The sequence below is a fragment of the Drosophila innubila genome, assembly GCF_004354385.1.
Source record: "Drosophila innubila isolate TH190305 chromosome 2L unlocalized genomic scaffold, UK_Dinn_1.0 4_B_2L, whole genome shotgun sequence".
Lineage (NCBI taxonomy): Eukaryota > Metazoa > Arthropoda > Insecta > Diptera > Drosophilidae > Drosophila > Drosophila innubila.
This window is the reverse complement of record NW_022995372.1, coordinates 18,928,434-18,943,473: the sequence shown is the minus strand read 5'-3', so window position 1 is coordinate 18,943,473 and position 15,040 is coordinate 18,928,434. Positions and strand designations below refer to the sequence as shown.

General features: G+C 38.3%; 2 protein-coding genes across 2 annotated transcripts; both read right to left on the bottom strand.

The window, feature by feature from the left end:
* Positions 1–300: 300 nt before the first annotated feature.
* On the bottom strand, positions 301–12,975 carry LOC117779966 (general transcriptional corepressor CYC8-like). The gene is made up of 2 exons (XM_034616324.1): positions 12,406–12,975; positions 301–380 (listed from the first exon to the last, which is right to left on the bottom strand). Exons 1-2 carry the CDS (start codon positions 12,905–12,907, stop codon positions 301–303), a joined length of 582 nt encoding a protein of 193 aa, XP_034472215.1. The 5' UTR covers positions 12,908–12,975.
* Positions 12,908–14,656, bottom strand: LOC117780945 (transcription factor SOX-1-like). The gene has a single exon (XM_034617643.1). The coding sequence runs from the start codon at positions 14,630–14,632 to the stop codon at positions 12,911–12,913; it is 1,722 nt and encodes a 573-aa protein (XP_034473534.1). The 5' UTR covers positions 14,633–14,656; the 3' UTR covers positions 12,908–12,910.
* Between the last annotated feature and the right edge of the window lie 384 nt (positions 14,657–15,040).

Sequence of the window (15,040 nt, the reverse complement as noted above, 5' to 3'; positions counted from 1 at the left end):
ATTGACATGTCGCCGTCGGCTGGACGTTGACTTGCATGTCAATTAAAACTAACGACGACGAGTGACAGTTCGCCTGGACTAGGATGAGGTTGAGGTTGAGGTTGTGGATGAGGATGAGGACGAACCGTTGTGCACACTTTAATAGGCTCAAAGTGGATTTTAATTTTATTTGATTTCATTTGATTTGATTGCACAGTCTAAGCACACGCTCAGCATGCGCCTCAGGGGGTGGTTTCTGAATTTGGTTCTGGATTTGGCTTTGGACTGGAACTGGGATTGGGATTGGGACTTGGCACCCCTTTACGGCATCTGCTCGCGACTTGAGCTCAAGTTACGCCGCAGGATTACAGCGTGTTCTGTGGTGACAGCAGCTGCAGTTGCTGCAAAGGACAGCGACAACGTCTCAAACGGGAACAGGGTAATGCGAATTATCCTCGCTAGACTGCGGCTGGTGGCAATTGGCACCTTTTTCCAGCTTTCACCTACACAACTGACTGGATTCCCACGCCTGTTGCTGGCCAGGATTTGCCGCTGGGAATGAGAACTCAAGCCGAACCCGCGGGGCGACAAATGTTCTCGTTTGATAAATTGGGTGCCAAATTTGCCGCTTCTGAATGCTTGTGAAAAGTTAAACGTTCCGCTTATGGATGCCCAACAGACACGCAAAGCTTTCAGATCTGGCTAAGATGAGTGTGCCAGGTAGCTGGGCCCATTATTTTATGGGCCAATTAATGAGATGCCGTGGGAGTGCCTTATAAGTAGAGTATATATTTATATATATTTAGGTATATGTTACATGTTGTAAACGCAAGCACTCAGCTTGGACAGTTTACAGGCAAACTTCTTTCTGACAGTTCGTGACTTGGCGCTATGTGAGTTATGGTGCCGTCGTCTGCACGCCAGCAACGAAATTATATTTAAAAACACATAACTCAAGAGATTATCATTAAAAACTGTGGGCGCACAGTTCAGACCCAGACAGACCCAGACCCAGAGCAGGGCTCAGGTCCAGATCCAGGTCCAGCTTCAGTTTCAGTTTTAGTTTTAGTTTCAGTTCCAGTTGCAATCCCCGCCTCAGTCCCAGAAACGAAGCAAACTGCGCGTGAGCAAAGCTCGAACGGAAGTCGTTAGGCGACGGTCGTCAGATATGACGCAAATGTATTAAGGAACCGCCTTAGGGGCACGTAGCCTATTCAAGGATTATGCGATGCGATGCGACGGCACACAGGACAATGAATGAAATGCGCCCGTTGACAATAAATTGGTGTAGCATTTAAATAAGCAGCCTCAGCACCTCGACACCTTCAGCACCTCAGCACCTCAGCACCTTGGGACCTTAGCACCTTAGGGTTATATTAGGTACACGCGTATCGGACTCCGTTTGGGTTACGGCCAGTAAATGTGTCTGGCTTTGCCTCTGGCCATCGTTGAATGGGTGTGGAGTTGCTAATGCTTTTCTTTCGAATAAAGTATCTCTAAGAGTTACGATTCTGACAACGGAATAAGAAGCAGACTGAAAGGAAGGAAAGTCAACATTATTTTTGGCAGCTTGGCTTGAATTTTGCGCTACATTACAATAAAAAGCTAAGATTTTTACTATAAAGAAAGTATATAAGATTTAAAATTTCAATTAATATTCTATTAATAAATTTTGGGAAAAGAATTCTCAATTGTATATTATAATCCTGTTTTTTTTGTTACCTTCTGATGAAAGTAAAATGATTCCATAAAATTGCTAAATATTTTAAAGATAACGCTGATAACTTAGCTACACACATATACTTATGTATTCTTCTAAGAACTACTAAATTACCTTTAAAGTAAAACATTTTTTAAGAAATCGATTTGCAAGTAGATAAGTTATTTTGAAACTCCAGAGAGCCAAATTACCCAATTTTCTAAAAATATCCATGACTTAAGTGAAATTAACTTCGATTGACAATGTGACTGTCAGCTGTCGGTCGTTTTCGCCTGCGTCATTGGCTTCTTCAGAAGTCCAATAGACAAGGTCAAATGGTAGCATTAAGATTAGAGATATAAATCGAATAACAGTTGCAACTGTCAGTAATCAGTTGATTAGAAATCATTCTCATTGTCAGCCTTAATTGGCAATTTAATTAATGAAATTCAAGCATAACTTAAACTGTTAAGCCAGTGAAATGCTACCAAAGAAAGTTGAAAATATTTTGTTATAGATCCATTATAAATTCAACGATTAATATGCCATCAAATCTCAACTAATAGTTGGTCAAAGAAACGGTAAAAACTTCATCGAGTTTTTGTCAATAAACAAATCTAGACCCATTGTTATAAATACCACCTGAATCTCAAATATTCACCACAACGGTATTTTGGCGCACGCTAAATTATTACACATAATTTGTTATATTTTTCGGGTATTCGTTCGGTGTGTTTTTTATTTTTACAGGGGTCAGACGTCTTCCCAGCTATGGGGAATATTTGTTTTTGTTTGTCTTCTGGTTGTCTTTTAGGCTCGAGAAGTGTGAAAACAGTTATTGTTATTTGAGACTATCGATAATTCTTATAAATGATCACTGTTTTATTTTTAGACTTTATCCCTATTAATTTATTGGTGGGGCATCTGTTGTTTTGTCTCGTATGCCGAATTTATAATTTATGTGTTTGCTCAGTTAAATGTAGGCAAAGTATTAAATGATATTCAAAATGCCTAATTGAGTTGTCTTAGGTGCATATGATTTCGTTAAGATTGTTCCCGTTGTCAGAATTTTGTCAGAACCCTTTCTATACATTTGGAAAGCTTCAATAAAAACTAATATTTTAATTTATTTTGTTAGTAATTTAAAATATATATAGTAAACTAACATATCAAAATAAAATTATATAAGAAACTAATACATTTATGTGAACAAAATTAAATAGCTTTTTTGCACAATATCAAACTACAATAAAATATGTAAAATACTATTTTCTTTACTGTTAAAATATATTAAAATTATTATTTATGAAACAATAAATATTCATAGCTATATTTTGAATTTTATATAATTCAAATTTACTAAGCATTTGTTTTTTACATATATAATTTTCAATGTATTCTTTAATTTTGTTTTACAAAATAATTTTAAGAATATAATGTTTTATTCATTACTTATATTATTAAAGTAATGCGTAATAGCTCATATATTTGTATTTAAGCTTTGCTAAAATAGGTCATGCTCTGGTATCTGCTGCAGATGCAAATACACATACAACTATGCTCGTTCATAATTAATCTGAATAATATATTTGATATACGCGGTTAAAATTAAACTTGGCACTGCCCAAATAATGGCCAGACGCATTCTGGACTCTCCCTCCTATCTGTCTTTGCTTATTTACGTGAAACCAATTAATTCGCCAGTATATGTATTAACTTTTGTGTGCTGTGATTATATACTACACACACAGACACATGACCAGACAATATGTGGCTTATGTGGAGACTCGCATATGGTTTGCATTATATGAACAACGTCAACTTGGCCGCAACAACATACGTGTATTTTGTATATAAGCAAATTAATTAAAGTTGCCACTTCAGTTGAATTTTCCAGGTGAGTGATGCGGAACAAATAATCAATCAATCAGCTCACACATACCACACATACCACACACACCACACACAAACGCTCCAAAACTTTCATACAATCGCACACATGCAAAAAGCTGCAGAGCAGACACTATAGTATATATATCTAGGCAGTACATGCGGCGACTTTCATGGCATTGGCCAGTTAGTCAGATTGTCAGTCGGCCAGTCAGTCAGTTCATCTGTCCATCTGTCTGTCCCACTGTCCAGACAGTCACTCAGCCACCCGGGGCTTGTCATTGACGTCGCTTTGCCGGACATGGCGAAATGTTCAAAATAAGTATGTGAATGGATCTATGAGTGTTGTTGTTGTTGCTGTTGCTGTTGCTGTGGGGAATGCGTATATGTAAATGGGCTCTACAATAACAACAAATCGACATTTGCACATTGGTTGAAAATTGTTAATAATTATACTGAAAATTAACAAACCACTTTTATTAATTATAAATTAATGATAAAATCATTTTAAATTGTGTTTTTAATAAATATACGGTTAGCAACTGAGCTTAAAATGTATAATAATATACATTTTTATAAAAAGGAAAAAGTTACCTTAAATTTTGAAAGAAAAAAATTTCAAATTAATTGAATTTAATCAGGAAGAAATAATTAGAGGTTTATCTGTAGTTTTATTTAATTTAATTTACGACATTTTTCACATGTAGTATGAAATGAATTTTAGAATATTTTTTAGTTACAGTAACTGTACTCTGTTTATATGCATTTCGTATAATTTTTATAAAAATATTTAAATGGATATTTGTAATGAATTTTCATTAGAGTGTTGCCCCACTGTGCATTGGTCGGTTTCAGTTGAATTCTGCTGCAGTTGTTGTTGCATTTATCTGTAGCTTTTGAGCTCATGCATATGTCTGGCCTGTTCCTGTCTGCTTCTCGACCAAGACTGGGACTGGGTCTTGGGTCTGCGACAGCGAGTGGAGCGGGAAAGAGGCTCACATGGCTGCGATTCGGGTACGATTGGGGCCGCCATTTCGGTGTGCGTTTGAACTTTTCCAATTTGCAAGCGAAAAATTGAATATGCGACTACGAGGAATGCAGCATCAAGTAAATAAATATAGTAAATGCGAGCATTCATGGAGCGTATTGCGGACCAGGTTTGAGTATTAAAAAAAACAAGTGGGAAGGGCTATAATCGAGATCCCGACCATAGGATACCCGATCCTTATTTCAATATATATAAAAGTACTTTAAAGAAATTACTACCTAATAAAAACTACTGCATACTTTTAGGTGATTGTATTGAAATAATAACTTTATTAATAACTTTGGTTAGCTATTACTCCCGTTCTACTTGTCCGATCTTGCTGCCATTAAGTGATATTATAGATAATATTAATAGATAACGTTAATTACCATAAAACTGTATTATCTGAAAAATTGTGGGTGTGGTGGTATTTTGCGATTTGAGGACCTGCGTGGGGTCTAGAAGTCTGTGTGCCAAATTTGGTATCTCTATCGCATACAGTCTCTGAAATCTAGGCGCTCACACGAACGGACAGACGGACATGGCTATATAGACTCGGCTGTTATGCTGATCAATGATATACTTTAAAGAGTCGGAAATGCCTCCATACATTGCAACGAGCACAATTTACCCTTTTAATTTAAAAAAAACGGGTATAAAAACAATCTGTAGCTGCTTTGTGGCAGCAACAAACTGCCGCCCAGTCGATACAAAGGCAACAACTACCAAGCATTTGTGTCTGGGAGCGCTTGATTAAAATGTACAAATATATACGTATACATGTGTGAGTATATAACTATATAAAATCGTATGTGCATGCCATCACATAAACAAATTGTGTATTAAAAAAATGTTTAACAAAATCGAAAAAAAATTTTGTATTTAAAATTGAATTTCGCTCTGGGTGTGGTCTCTGAAATGTGGCACCCCATTGGTTTTGGCAATGGACTGCAAAGTGCATTACGCCCTCCCCCCTTCTCCACTCTAGATTCTTTTTCCGAAATTGGTAGATGTATTTAGTAGGTACATGACTGACTGAATGACTGAATAACTGACTGGCTGACGAGAGGTGCAATTTATTTAATTAGATGCATAAAACTCATTAAGATAAGAGCTGCCTGCTGCCAGTGTCGACTTTGGTTGAGCTTCCATGTTGTTCAAGTGCGCGAATCAACAAATGCGCCAAAGTGCAGATCCCCTGCAGTCCTCCATCCAACATTCTTCAGTCTCCAACTCGAATCCCCAGGAAGAAGTTGCCGCCAGTCGGATGAATTGTTATGCTCACTTGGCAGCCCCAGGAAAAGTAGTGCCAACTGTAATAAAGTGGGAGGTGCCCAGACACCAGACTCTACAGTACAGGTGTAGGAGAATAGGGCGCTGATGCAGCTTTGGTTGGCTATAAAGCTGCCTGTGCTGAGTAATTAACTTGAGCGACGATGCTGTTGCTGACGACGATGACGACAATAAAACGCCGACTTAATTAAGTGACACAAGTGCTTCGCGGTGTTGTTGTTGTGTTGTTGTTGTTGGATGTGGATGCGAGTGGGGATGGGAATCGGATGGGGGAAGCTCCAGCTTAATACAATTTATGCATTTGCAAATTGCCAGTAATAATGTGATGCTGAACGTTTTTTGAGAACTAAAGAGGCATAATTATTAAAAAAATAATTTATGTAAATATATATAAACTATATTTTATTTGGTAATCTATACTTAATATATAAATATAATGTTTCCAAAGACAGAAATATTATATTAAATTGCGAGCAATCTGCATTCTGAAAGCAGCAAGGCAAGAATTAGTTCATTTTATCCAGTCACTACTGTATGATGATGTATGAGAGCGAAATATTAAAAAAAAAAAAAATTAGTTAATTAAATGGAACCAAAGCAAAGCTATTCGGAGTTAAAATTGAAATACATTACCTTTCGACATTCATTATACTTTTTTATTATAACAAGGAAAAGCATATAACAACTTAGAATATTTTTGAAACAGCAGCAAAAAAGAATATTTTTAGTTTTATTTTACTGTGACACCTAGGTAGGCTAATTTAAGTTCCTGCTCTTTAGCTGAAAAATCAGTCCGTCTAACTGTCATGATTTTTAGCAATAAATTGAAGGACCATAAGCAACCATCAGTGTGAATTTTTCGTAGTTCTTATCTCACTACTTGGAATTCAGAATTCAGTATTGGTTGGTTGAAGATTGTTAGTTGCATTTTGAATTTTGCTTATCGACTACTCCCTGTGGTACCCTTGCAACTTCTATTTGAAGCACCCGCATAGTTGGATAGTTACACTTCAACTACATACTGGGTATCAATGTCAAATCAGGGCGTGACTAATCGCCTAATTGCAAGTGAGCCACAGCAGCAACATTGCAACAATATCTACCCCAAAATAAAAACGAACTTTAAGAGCAGGCAACAAAAATGCAAAAATATATACAAATAATTTGACAGTGATTAGCATAGCAGAGTGTATCTCCCAGATGCAGATTGCGCATTTTATGCTGGCCCAGTGATTAAATTTCAGATGCAACAACGAGTACATACAATATGCGGGTGATATGTCGATCCGGGAGAAGCGCCCCGATTGTAATACCGAGAAACCGCAAAGAGTAGAAGAAGTATTAGACGTTGTGTCTTCTCTCTGAAAATATGTCAGCCAACCTGTTGAGTTGGCTAAGCCCCGGCTAAATTTTATTGATGATTATGATAATATGCATAGTTTGCTTAGCCATTTATTGTTCTTGCATTACACTCACAGTGTTATTCTAGCCCTTTATTGCAGTTGCAGCTCAGCATTAGCATGCCGGAGATCCGTTGAGGGATTTGTGAGTGAGGCGTGGATTTTAGAGGTTCATTACCATGACGGTATCTACCTGTGTGTAGTTTCATTTCGGGTTTTTCCCATTTGACATTTGCAGGTGCGCAGCTTGTCGGCTTAGCCAAGGTCTGAACACAGCGAGTTCGGGTCGCCAGGCAGTCTGACAATTTGCATGTGTTTCCTGCTGCCCAGATTCCTATATTCCCGTAAATCAATGTGCGGTCCATCGATCAAGCAATTTATAAATTCTTACGCATGCCACACATCCATCAAACGCACAGACAAAAAAAGATACAGATATTTATGTACTTGTACCTTTGAGCTGACAACAGTTTAAAAGTGTTACCATTGCACGACGGTGCACAACTAATTGGATTTTTGATTTTATTTTTTTATTTTTTTCAATTTTTTGTCAACTAATCCGATTTGTTTATGTACGTTTCAGTTTCAGTGACACTCGCAATCGGAGCACAAATTCAGCCGTATCCCCAGCCCTAGCATTAGCTACAGTTTTAGGCTTATGAATCAACTTGAGTTTGTTGTTTTTTTTTCTAGGTACCATTGCTCTCTGTTAACCTAGTTTTGAAATGTGTCAGCCAATAAAGGGCGCCATCGTTTTGGTCATTGACAGTGGCCCCCGACCAAATCCGAAAACTAAAATCCAGCCCCAGACAGTTCCAACTTTTGTGCATAATGACATTTGTTTGCTAACTTTTCTATTGTTAAAGTTTAATTAGTTGTTCAGCTCGCAATGGATTCTGAATTTATTCACCCCTCTCTGTCTGTACCTCTCCCTGTCTATCGGGTTTCCTCTAGCTACTGCGTGGAGACTTTACAGTTGTTGTTGTGCTTTGAAGGCGCCGCAGGGCTTTTGTTTAGGTAATTGAAGGGTGCACTTAGAAGTGCACGAATTCTCTCAAATCTCATAAACATACACGAATTAGCTTCAGATAAAGCCAGTCAGAGAAAGAGATAGGGAGAGGACGAGAGAGGTAAAAAGTGATTGAAAAAGTATATTTTATTTAACTAAGTAACAGTTTAATTTAAATACTACTAGTAATCGAAATCTTTTTGAATGAAGTCCAAATTAAACCCGTTTGATGATGGCCAATAACTTAGGAAATAAAAAATTATTATTATAAAAGTACTAAAAATAAATGTGAATTATATTGTATAATAAAAAATTCTTATCTGTATAAAATTTTCGTGAAAAGAAATAGTTTTAAAACAATAGAAACAATTGCTCATTGAACGAATATTTATCAATTTTTTCTATAATTTATTATACTTAATTTAAATTTGTAAAAGAATTATTTTTTTTTTAACTCAGATAGAATTTAAAAAATAAATCTGCATAAAGCCAAGTATACAAATTGGCAAAACTCTCACGATCATCTGCTGTCATTGCTGCGATTTCTAATTGCGATGATGACTCAGCTATTGGCCGGAATGAAGCACCTGTCTAAATAGCCAGGTTAAATGGGAAGCGATTGACATTAGATCTTAATTTAATTTAATGGCTAATCACATGGCAAACATGATGCTTAATTTTCCCACTGATTGCAACAAATGACACTGACAACACGCAAATAACCTGGAGAAGCTCGAGAAGCAGCACAAAATTAAAGCTAATTAGAAAAACAACAACAACCGACAGCGGCAACAACAAAATACTGCTAAAAAAAAAAAAATAAATCTAAATCAAACATTGCTCCAACTGACTGACGAGAAAATAAACAAAACGCTCCGACAAACGATTTGCATGTCAAACAAACTCGAACTGAAGCCACAGATATGTATTTGTATCTGTATCTGTAGCTTTATCTGGGTCTCTGAATGTATTTGTATCTGCTGTGCATTGCAGCGTACCAAAATGACATCCACAAAAAATTAATAAATTTTGTTACAAAAACTATGCATTTGTATCTCAAGCAATCTGATTTCATCATTGAAAAAAATACAAACAATATTGCGAAAAATGTAAATTTAGTTTCGTTTTTAATGACAACATTTTGAACTATAAAACAGGAAAACGAGTGGAAACGAAAAAATTTGAATATAACCAACATCAACAAAGTGCTTTTCAATCAACTTGAAAATGGATCTAAAATTTTGTAATTAAAAGTTGTACGTTAATTGAATGCAAAAAGAAAGGGCAGAAAATTAAAAGTATTTTAATTGAAATTCAGTAAAGCTTTTATGTTGATTTAAATTCCCCTCACTCCCTGCCACCGAAAGGAATTCATGAAAATTACGATAATCAGCAGCAGCGACAAAATGGAAAAATCATACATAAATAGAGTATGATAGGCTTTGTTTAATATTTACACAATTTAAATAAATTGTTTTCATTGGATGCCTTTTTTTTGCTACACTTTTTTAATACCACGTTTAGTCATTGTATAATTTTATACATCGTTTTTTTTTTTACATATTTTCTGGTTGCTTTTGCCAAACTGAATTTGCAATTTAATAAATTCCATATATCATAATTTTTATGCGCTTTATTATACCCTGTGTCCATTAAACTGTGTGTCCATTTAAATTTAAATGAAAGTTCGCCTCGACTTGCAACTAAATTGGACTTGTCAGTTTCTTATATAAGGAGTTACCTATTTTATTGGAGGATAGGGTATCTCCCAGTCGAATGCCCTAGTGTAATAATTTGTGAAATGCCAGACTGTTGGATCTATTGTGATGTGTTTACCTGATGCCAGCATAAATTAGCAATATCGAATGGTTGTTATGATTTGTTAATAAGCCTAAGGTCGCTTTCGGCAGAAAAAAAGTGACAGTCGACTGTCAACTGGATACTTTGATTAGTTCAGAGTTGATAATGTTATTGGAAAGGCATATAGATAGCTGAAAGATATCTAATTAAATAAATTTAAAAGCATAATGTAAACGGAGGCATATTAATTGATGAGCAACTCAAGTCTGCTTAAATTACTACTTGCTTAATAAATATAACTATAGAAAATGCAGTCATTTGGTTCATATACTATTATTAGTTTTAAATCAATGAGTTACAAAGCTAACACTTCCTGTCACGAAAATTAGCATTAGTTATGAGAACAAAAAGAGAGTGCAAAAAACTAAAAAAAAAAATAGCACAAATGTTACAGCTACAAACTTGAGATACATTTTGGTTAATGTGAACTTTGCCTATTATTTTAGAAATTGCATTAAAAACATTCATAATAAATTCAGATACATTCTCAAGCTGTTAAGATAATTAGTGGTAAAACTAAAAGATCCTGCAAAATTAATTAACACTTTTAATACTTTAAGTGTAATTTAAGAAATTAGAATTAACAAATAAAATTATTTAGAGACTTTTGACCCTTAAATAAATTTAAGAGACCAACTTAAGTTTTATGCAGAGATACTTATTTTCATAGTCCGTCCAGTAAATTTTGTTGACTTTTTATAGCTATTCCTAGTTTTGTCAAATCATTCAATTTGTTAATGATCTTAAATGTTTATTTAAATACCGAATCTCCAGACACAAGAACAACTTTTTGCGATTTTATAGCTTGAGTTGTTTTTCGAAATGATATTTATAAGATACATAAGTAAATACATATATCAACAAGCTTCGTTCCAGAACTGACTTAAAATTGTAGTTAAGACGGAACTAAGTGAGAGATCTATAAAATTCAATCGTTAATCTCAAATATCAAACAGCATTTAAGCATTTATTGCTGCGTGTGTGCAAATTTTCATAGATATTTTAAAAACCTTGGCCAAAACTCGAAATAAATACTCATAAATATAAATATACTAAATTTGTCATGTCTTGAAATAATCCCGTAACGACAGTGTAAATAAATTTTAAGCCTGTTTTAGCCGTCGGCTAAATAAAATATGCTAAAAATATTGTTAAAAAAAATTAATGAAATAAAAAGAAATGTTGGTTTATATTTTTTGTAAAGATTTTTCTTTTATTTGTGTTTTTTTGTGGATTTTTCTGGTTTTCATTGTTGTTGCAGGCGTTTTCCTCTCTCTCTCTCTCTCGCTCTTCTCGGTTCGCCTTGTGTCGCTTTTATCAATACATCATTGTTTTTTTTTACTAAATTTTCTTTAGGTTTACTAACATTTTGTTGTTGTCTTTTTGTTTGTATAATGTGGTAGATGTTTTAATAATAATAATAATAATAATTTTTGTTGTTTTTATTACAATTAATTTTTTTCTTTTTAATTTTTTCTTGCAGTATTCATAAGGATAATTAATAATTAAATTTTTTATATAATAGATAATAATTAGAATTACTTAATGCATAAGAGAATCTATAAAATAGAATGTTGTTTCCATTCCTTGTTAAATGTTACTTATATTTGTGTGTGTGTGTGTGGAATGTTTTCAATTTTTTTTGCTTTTTTTGTACAGAAAAAGTAAATCAAAATAACATGAAACAATTTCATTTGTTTTTGTTCTGCTTGCAACAATTTTTTTGTATCACACAATTGTCGTTTAGGTATTTAGCAAATAATGTGGAATGCAAGTTGTGGAATGTGTGGAGAAAGATGTTCGTTTCAGATGTATGGTACAACAGTGCGTATGCTTAATTTGTAAATGCCATTTGAATTAATTAATAATTATTTGTATTACATTATTATGTTATATTTTCATTGATTTGTTTGTAATTACAAGTGATAAAATTAATGCATCTGTTTTTTTTTTCTGTTTCTGTTTCTGTTTTTGTTTTAAAACTAAAGCTAAAATTGTTTTTATCCATATACTTTAGTTGCAAATACATGTAATTTCTAAGTCTGTGTATGTATATATATAATAATTTACAATGTGGATATATCCAACAAACCAGCGCCTGCCTCATGTGCATGCAACTGATGTGAATGCGTTGCATGGTAATGATACAACTGATGTTGTTGCTGCAGTTGCTGCTGCTGCTGCTGTTGCTGTTGCTGATGATGTTGCAAGTGATGCTGCTGCTGCTGCTGGTGATGATGATGCTGCTGCTGCTGCTGTTGTTGCTGTTGCAGGTAGTGTTGTTGATGGTGCTGCTGTTGCTGCTGCTGCTGATGCTCCTCCAGTTGTTGCATGTCCAGCATGCTGGCTGACGCCACAAACGCGCTCGCCGCTTGGCAACTTGAGGCAGCCGAGGCGGCAGCGGCGGCAGAGGCGGACGTGGAGGAAGCAGATGCGGATGCGGCTGCAGAGGCGGATGCGGACAGCTGATAGGCGGCAGCGGCAACAGCAGCCGCCGCCAAGGCGGGTGAATGCGCTGTGGTTGTGTGACCACTTGAATGCGCCGAGGAGCGACCGCCCGACGAACCCGATCCTGATGCCGTCGGACTTGGCCGGCCATTGAGCAACTGTTGCTGCTGGTGTGTTGCTGTTGCCGTTGCAGCTGCGGATGCGGATGCTGCTGCTGCTGCTAATGTTGGCATGTATCCAACGGCGGACGGCGGCGGCGACACATTGACGGACGCGGCGGCGGCTCCATAGGCGCTGGCCATTTCTCACATATGTGCCAGGGGCGCCATTGCCCGCAGCGATTGCTGATGCAGTTGATGTTGCTGCTGCTGTTGCTGCTGGTGCTGTTGATGCTGCTGGTGCTGCTGGTGCATGACATGCTGCAACGGTTGCTGCTGCTGCTGTTGCTGTTGCTGCTGCTGCTGCAGCTCCGGCGATCCCGTCTGATAGTGCATCAAATGACGCTGTTGCTCCGGCGCCGAGGCGAGCCCGTCATGCAGATGATACATGTTCATCAGATGATTCAGATCTGTGCCAGCGCCAGCTGCTGCCGCTGCCGTTGCCGACAGATATTCCCGCTTCATAATGTGATTGTTGTTGTTGTTGTTATTGTTGTTGAGGGCTATTGCGCTGGGACTGGGAGAGACGGGTTCCGATTTGATGCTGGAATCGCTGGGACTGTGGCTCTGGCAGGAAACTTGAGCGCCATAGGGCGCTGGAGAACCGGTGCCCGTTACCGCTCCCGGCTGTTGCCCCACCCCATAGGGGGAGGGGGAGCCCGGCTGCTGGAGGCTGCTGCCATAGGGCGACGTCTGGCCGCCGGCAACGGTGTCATACATGCCATATCCATTGTACATGTGCCCCATCTCGCCATATCTGGGCGCGTAGTTCATGTAGTGCGTCTGATAGCCGGCGGGATCGGGATGCATGTAACCATTGGGCATATATCCATTGGGCACACTCATCTGATGGATGTTCGGACGCACCTGTTGTGCTGCCGCCGCCGCTGCTGCAGCTGCTGCCGCTGCCGCTGAGGCGCCTCCCGAGCCGTTAAGCGCCTGACTCTGACCCATTCCCTGGGAGACTCTGGTGGGTGTGCCGGGTTCACCGCCACCGGGCTGCTGGCCCGGCATCAGGCCACCCATGGGATACTTCTCCTTGGTCTTGGTCAATGTTTTGGTCTTGCGACGCGGCCGATACTTGTAATCGGGATGCTCCTTCATGTGTACGGCCCTCAGCCGTTTGGCCTCATCGATAAACGGTCGCTTTTCCGCCTCGGACAGATCCTTCCATTGTGCTCCCAGTCGCTTTGAGATTTCCGAGTTGTGCATCTTTGGATTGTCGGAGGCCATCTTACGTCTCTGGCCACGGGACCAGACCATAAATGCATTCATCGGTCTTTTAACTCGATCCGCATGTTGTTGATTTTTGTTAGCTGTCGAATTGTTGTTGTTGTTGTTGTTGCTGCTGTTGCTGTTGGTCATGCTGCTGAGAGCACTGCCCGCGCCCATCAATGTGGGATGTTGCTGATGCGACTGTTGCTGCTGCTGCTGCTGTTGTTGCTGTTGCTGATGATGGCTGACGGGCGATGTCATGTGATGGCTGCCAATGCTGCTCTGCGTTGGACTCAATTCACTTGAACTGTGCAACGGCGAGCTCTGTTGCTGTTGCTGCTGCTGTTGCTGCCCCGGAGCAACACCTCCTCCGTTCAGCGTGTTGGCAATGCTCGATTGCAGCGAACTCAGCGGATTTGGACTCTGACTTGCCGCAATGTGTGCGCTCATGTGATGATGATGGTGATGATGATTATGCTGACTCAGCTGCGAGTGCGTCAACGGCGACTGACCGAAGTTCATGAGCGGCGCCAGCGCCGAGTAGGATGAGGCAGCCACATGGGCGTGTCCATGCAACGCGGCACTCGCGTGCAGCGGCGGCATTGTGGCATGAAGTATGCCGCCTCCCTTCATATCCGCCTCCACGGTCAGCATGTTCTGTGGCAACTGTTGCTGTCGTTTCTACTATGTCAATCTATTGTCTCGGCTCAGGCTATCGATTGCCGGCGAGCGCAATTCATCAAGTTCACAACAGTTGATCCTACAGCCAGTAGATACTTTTATGTATCTTTTAGATACTTTTTAGATATTGCTAGTATCTGAGATCCTGCTAGAATCTTGTAGATACTTTCGCTGCCTCACTTGCAGTTACTTTTTGGAGATCGCTGACGTTGATTTCGTGACTTGGATACTTTAGATACTCTTCAGATACTTTTAAGCACCTGTAGATGCAGTTCCTTGAGTGTTTATCCAATTCTTTCGCAGATACTTTAAATTGTTAAATTGTTTTTTCTTTTGTAACACTTTTAGTCACACTCAGTTGTATCTTTTGTAGCTTCGAGA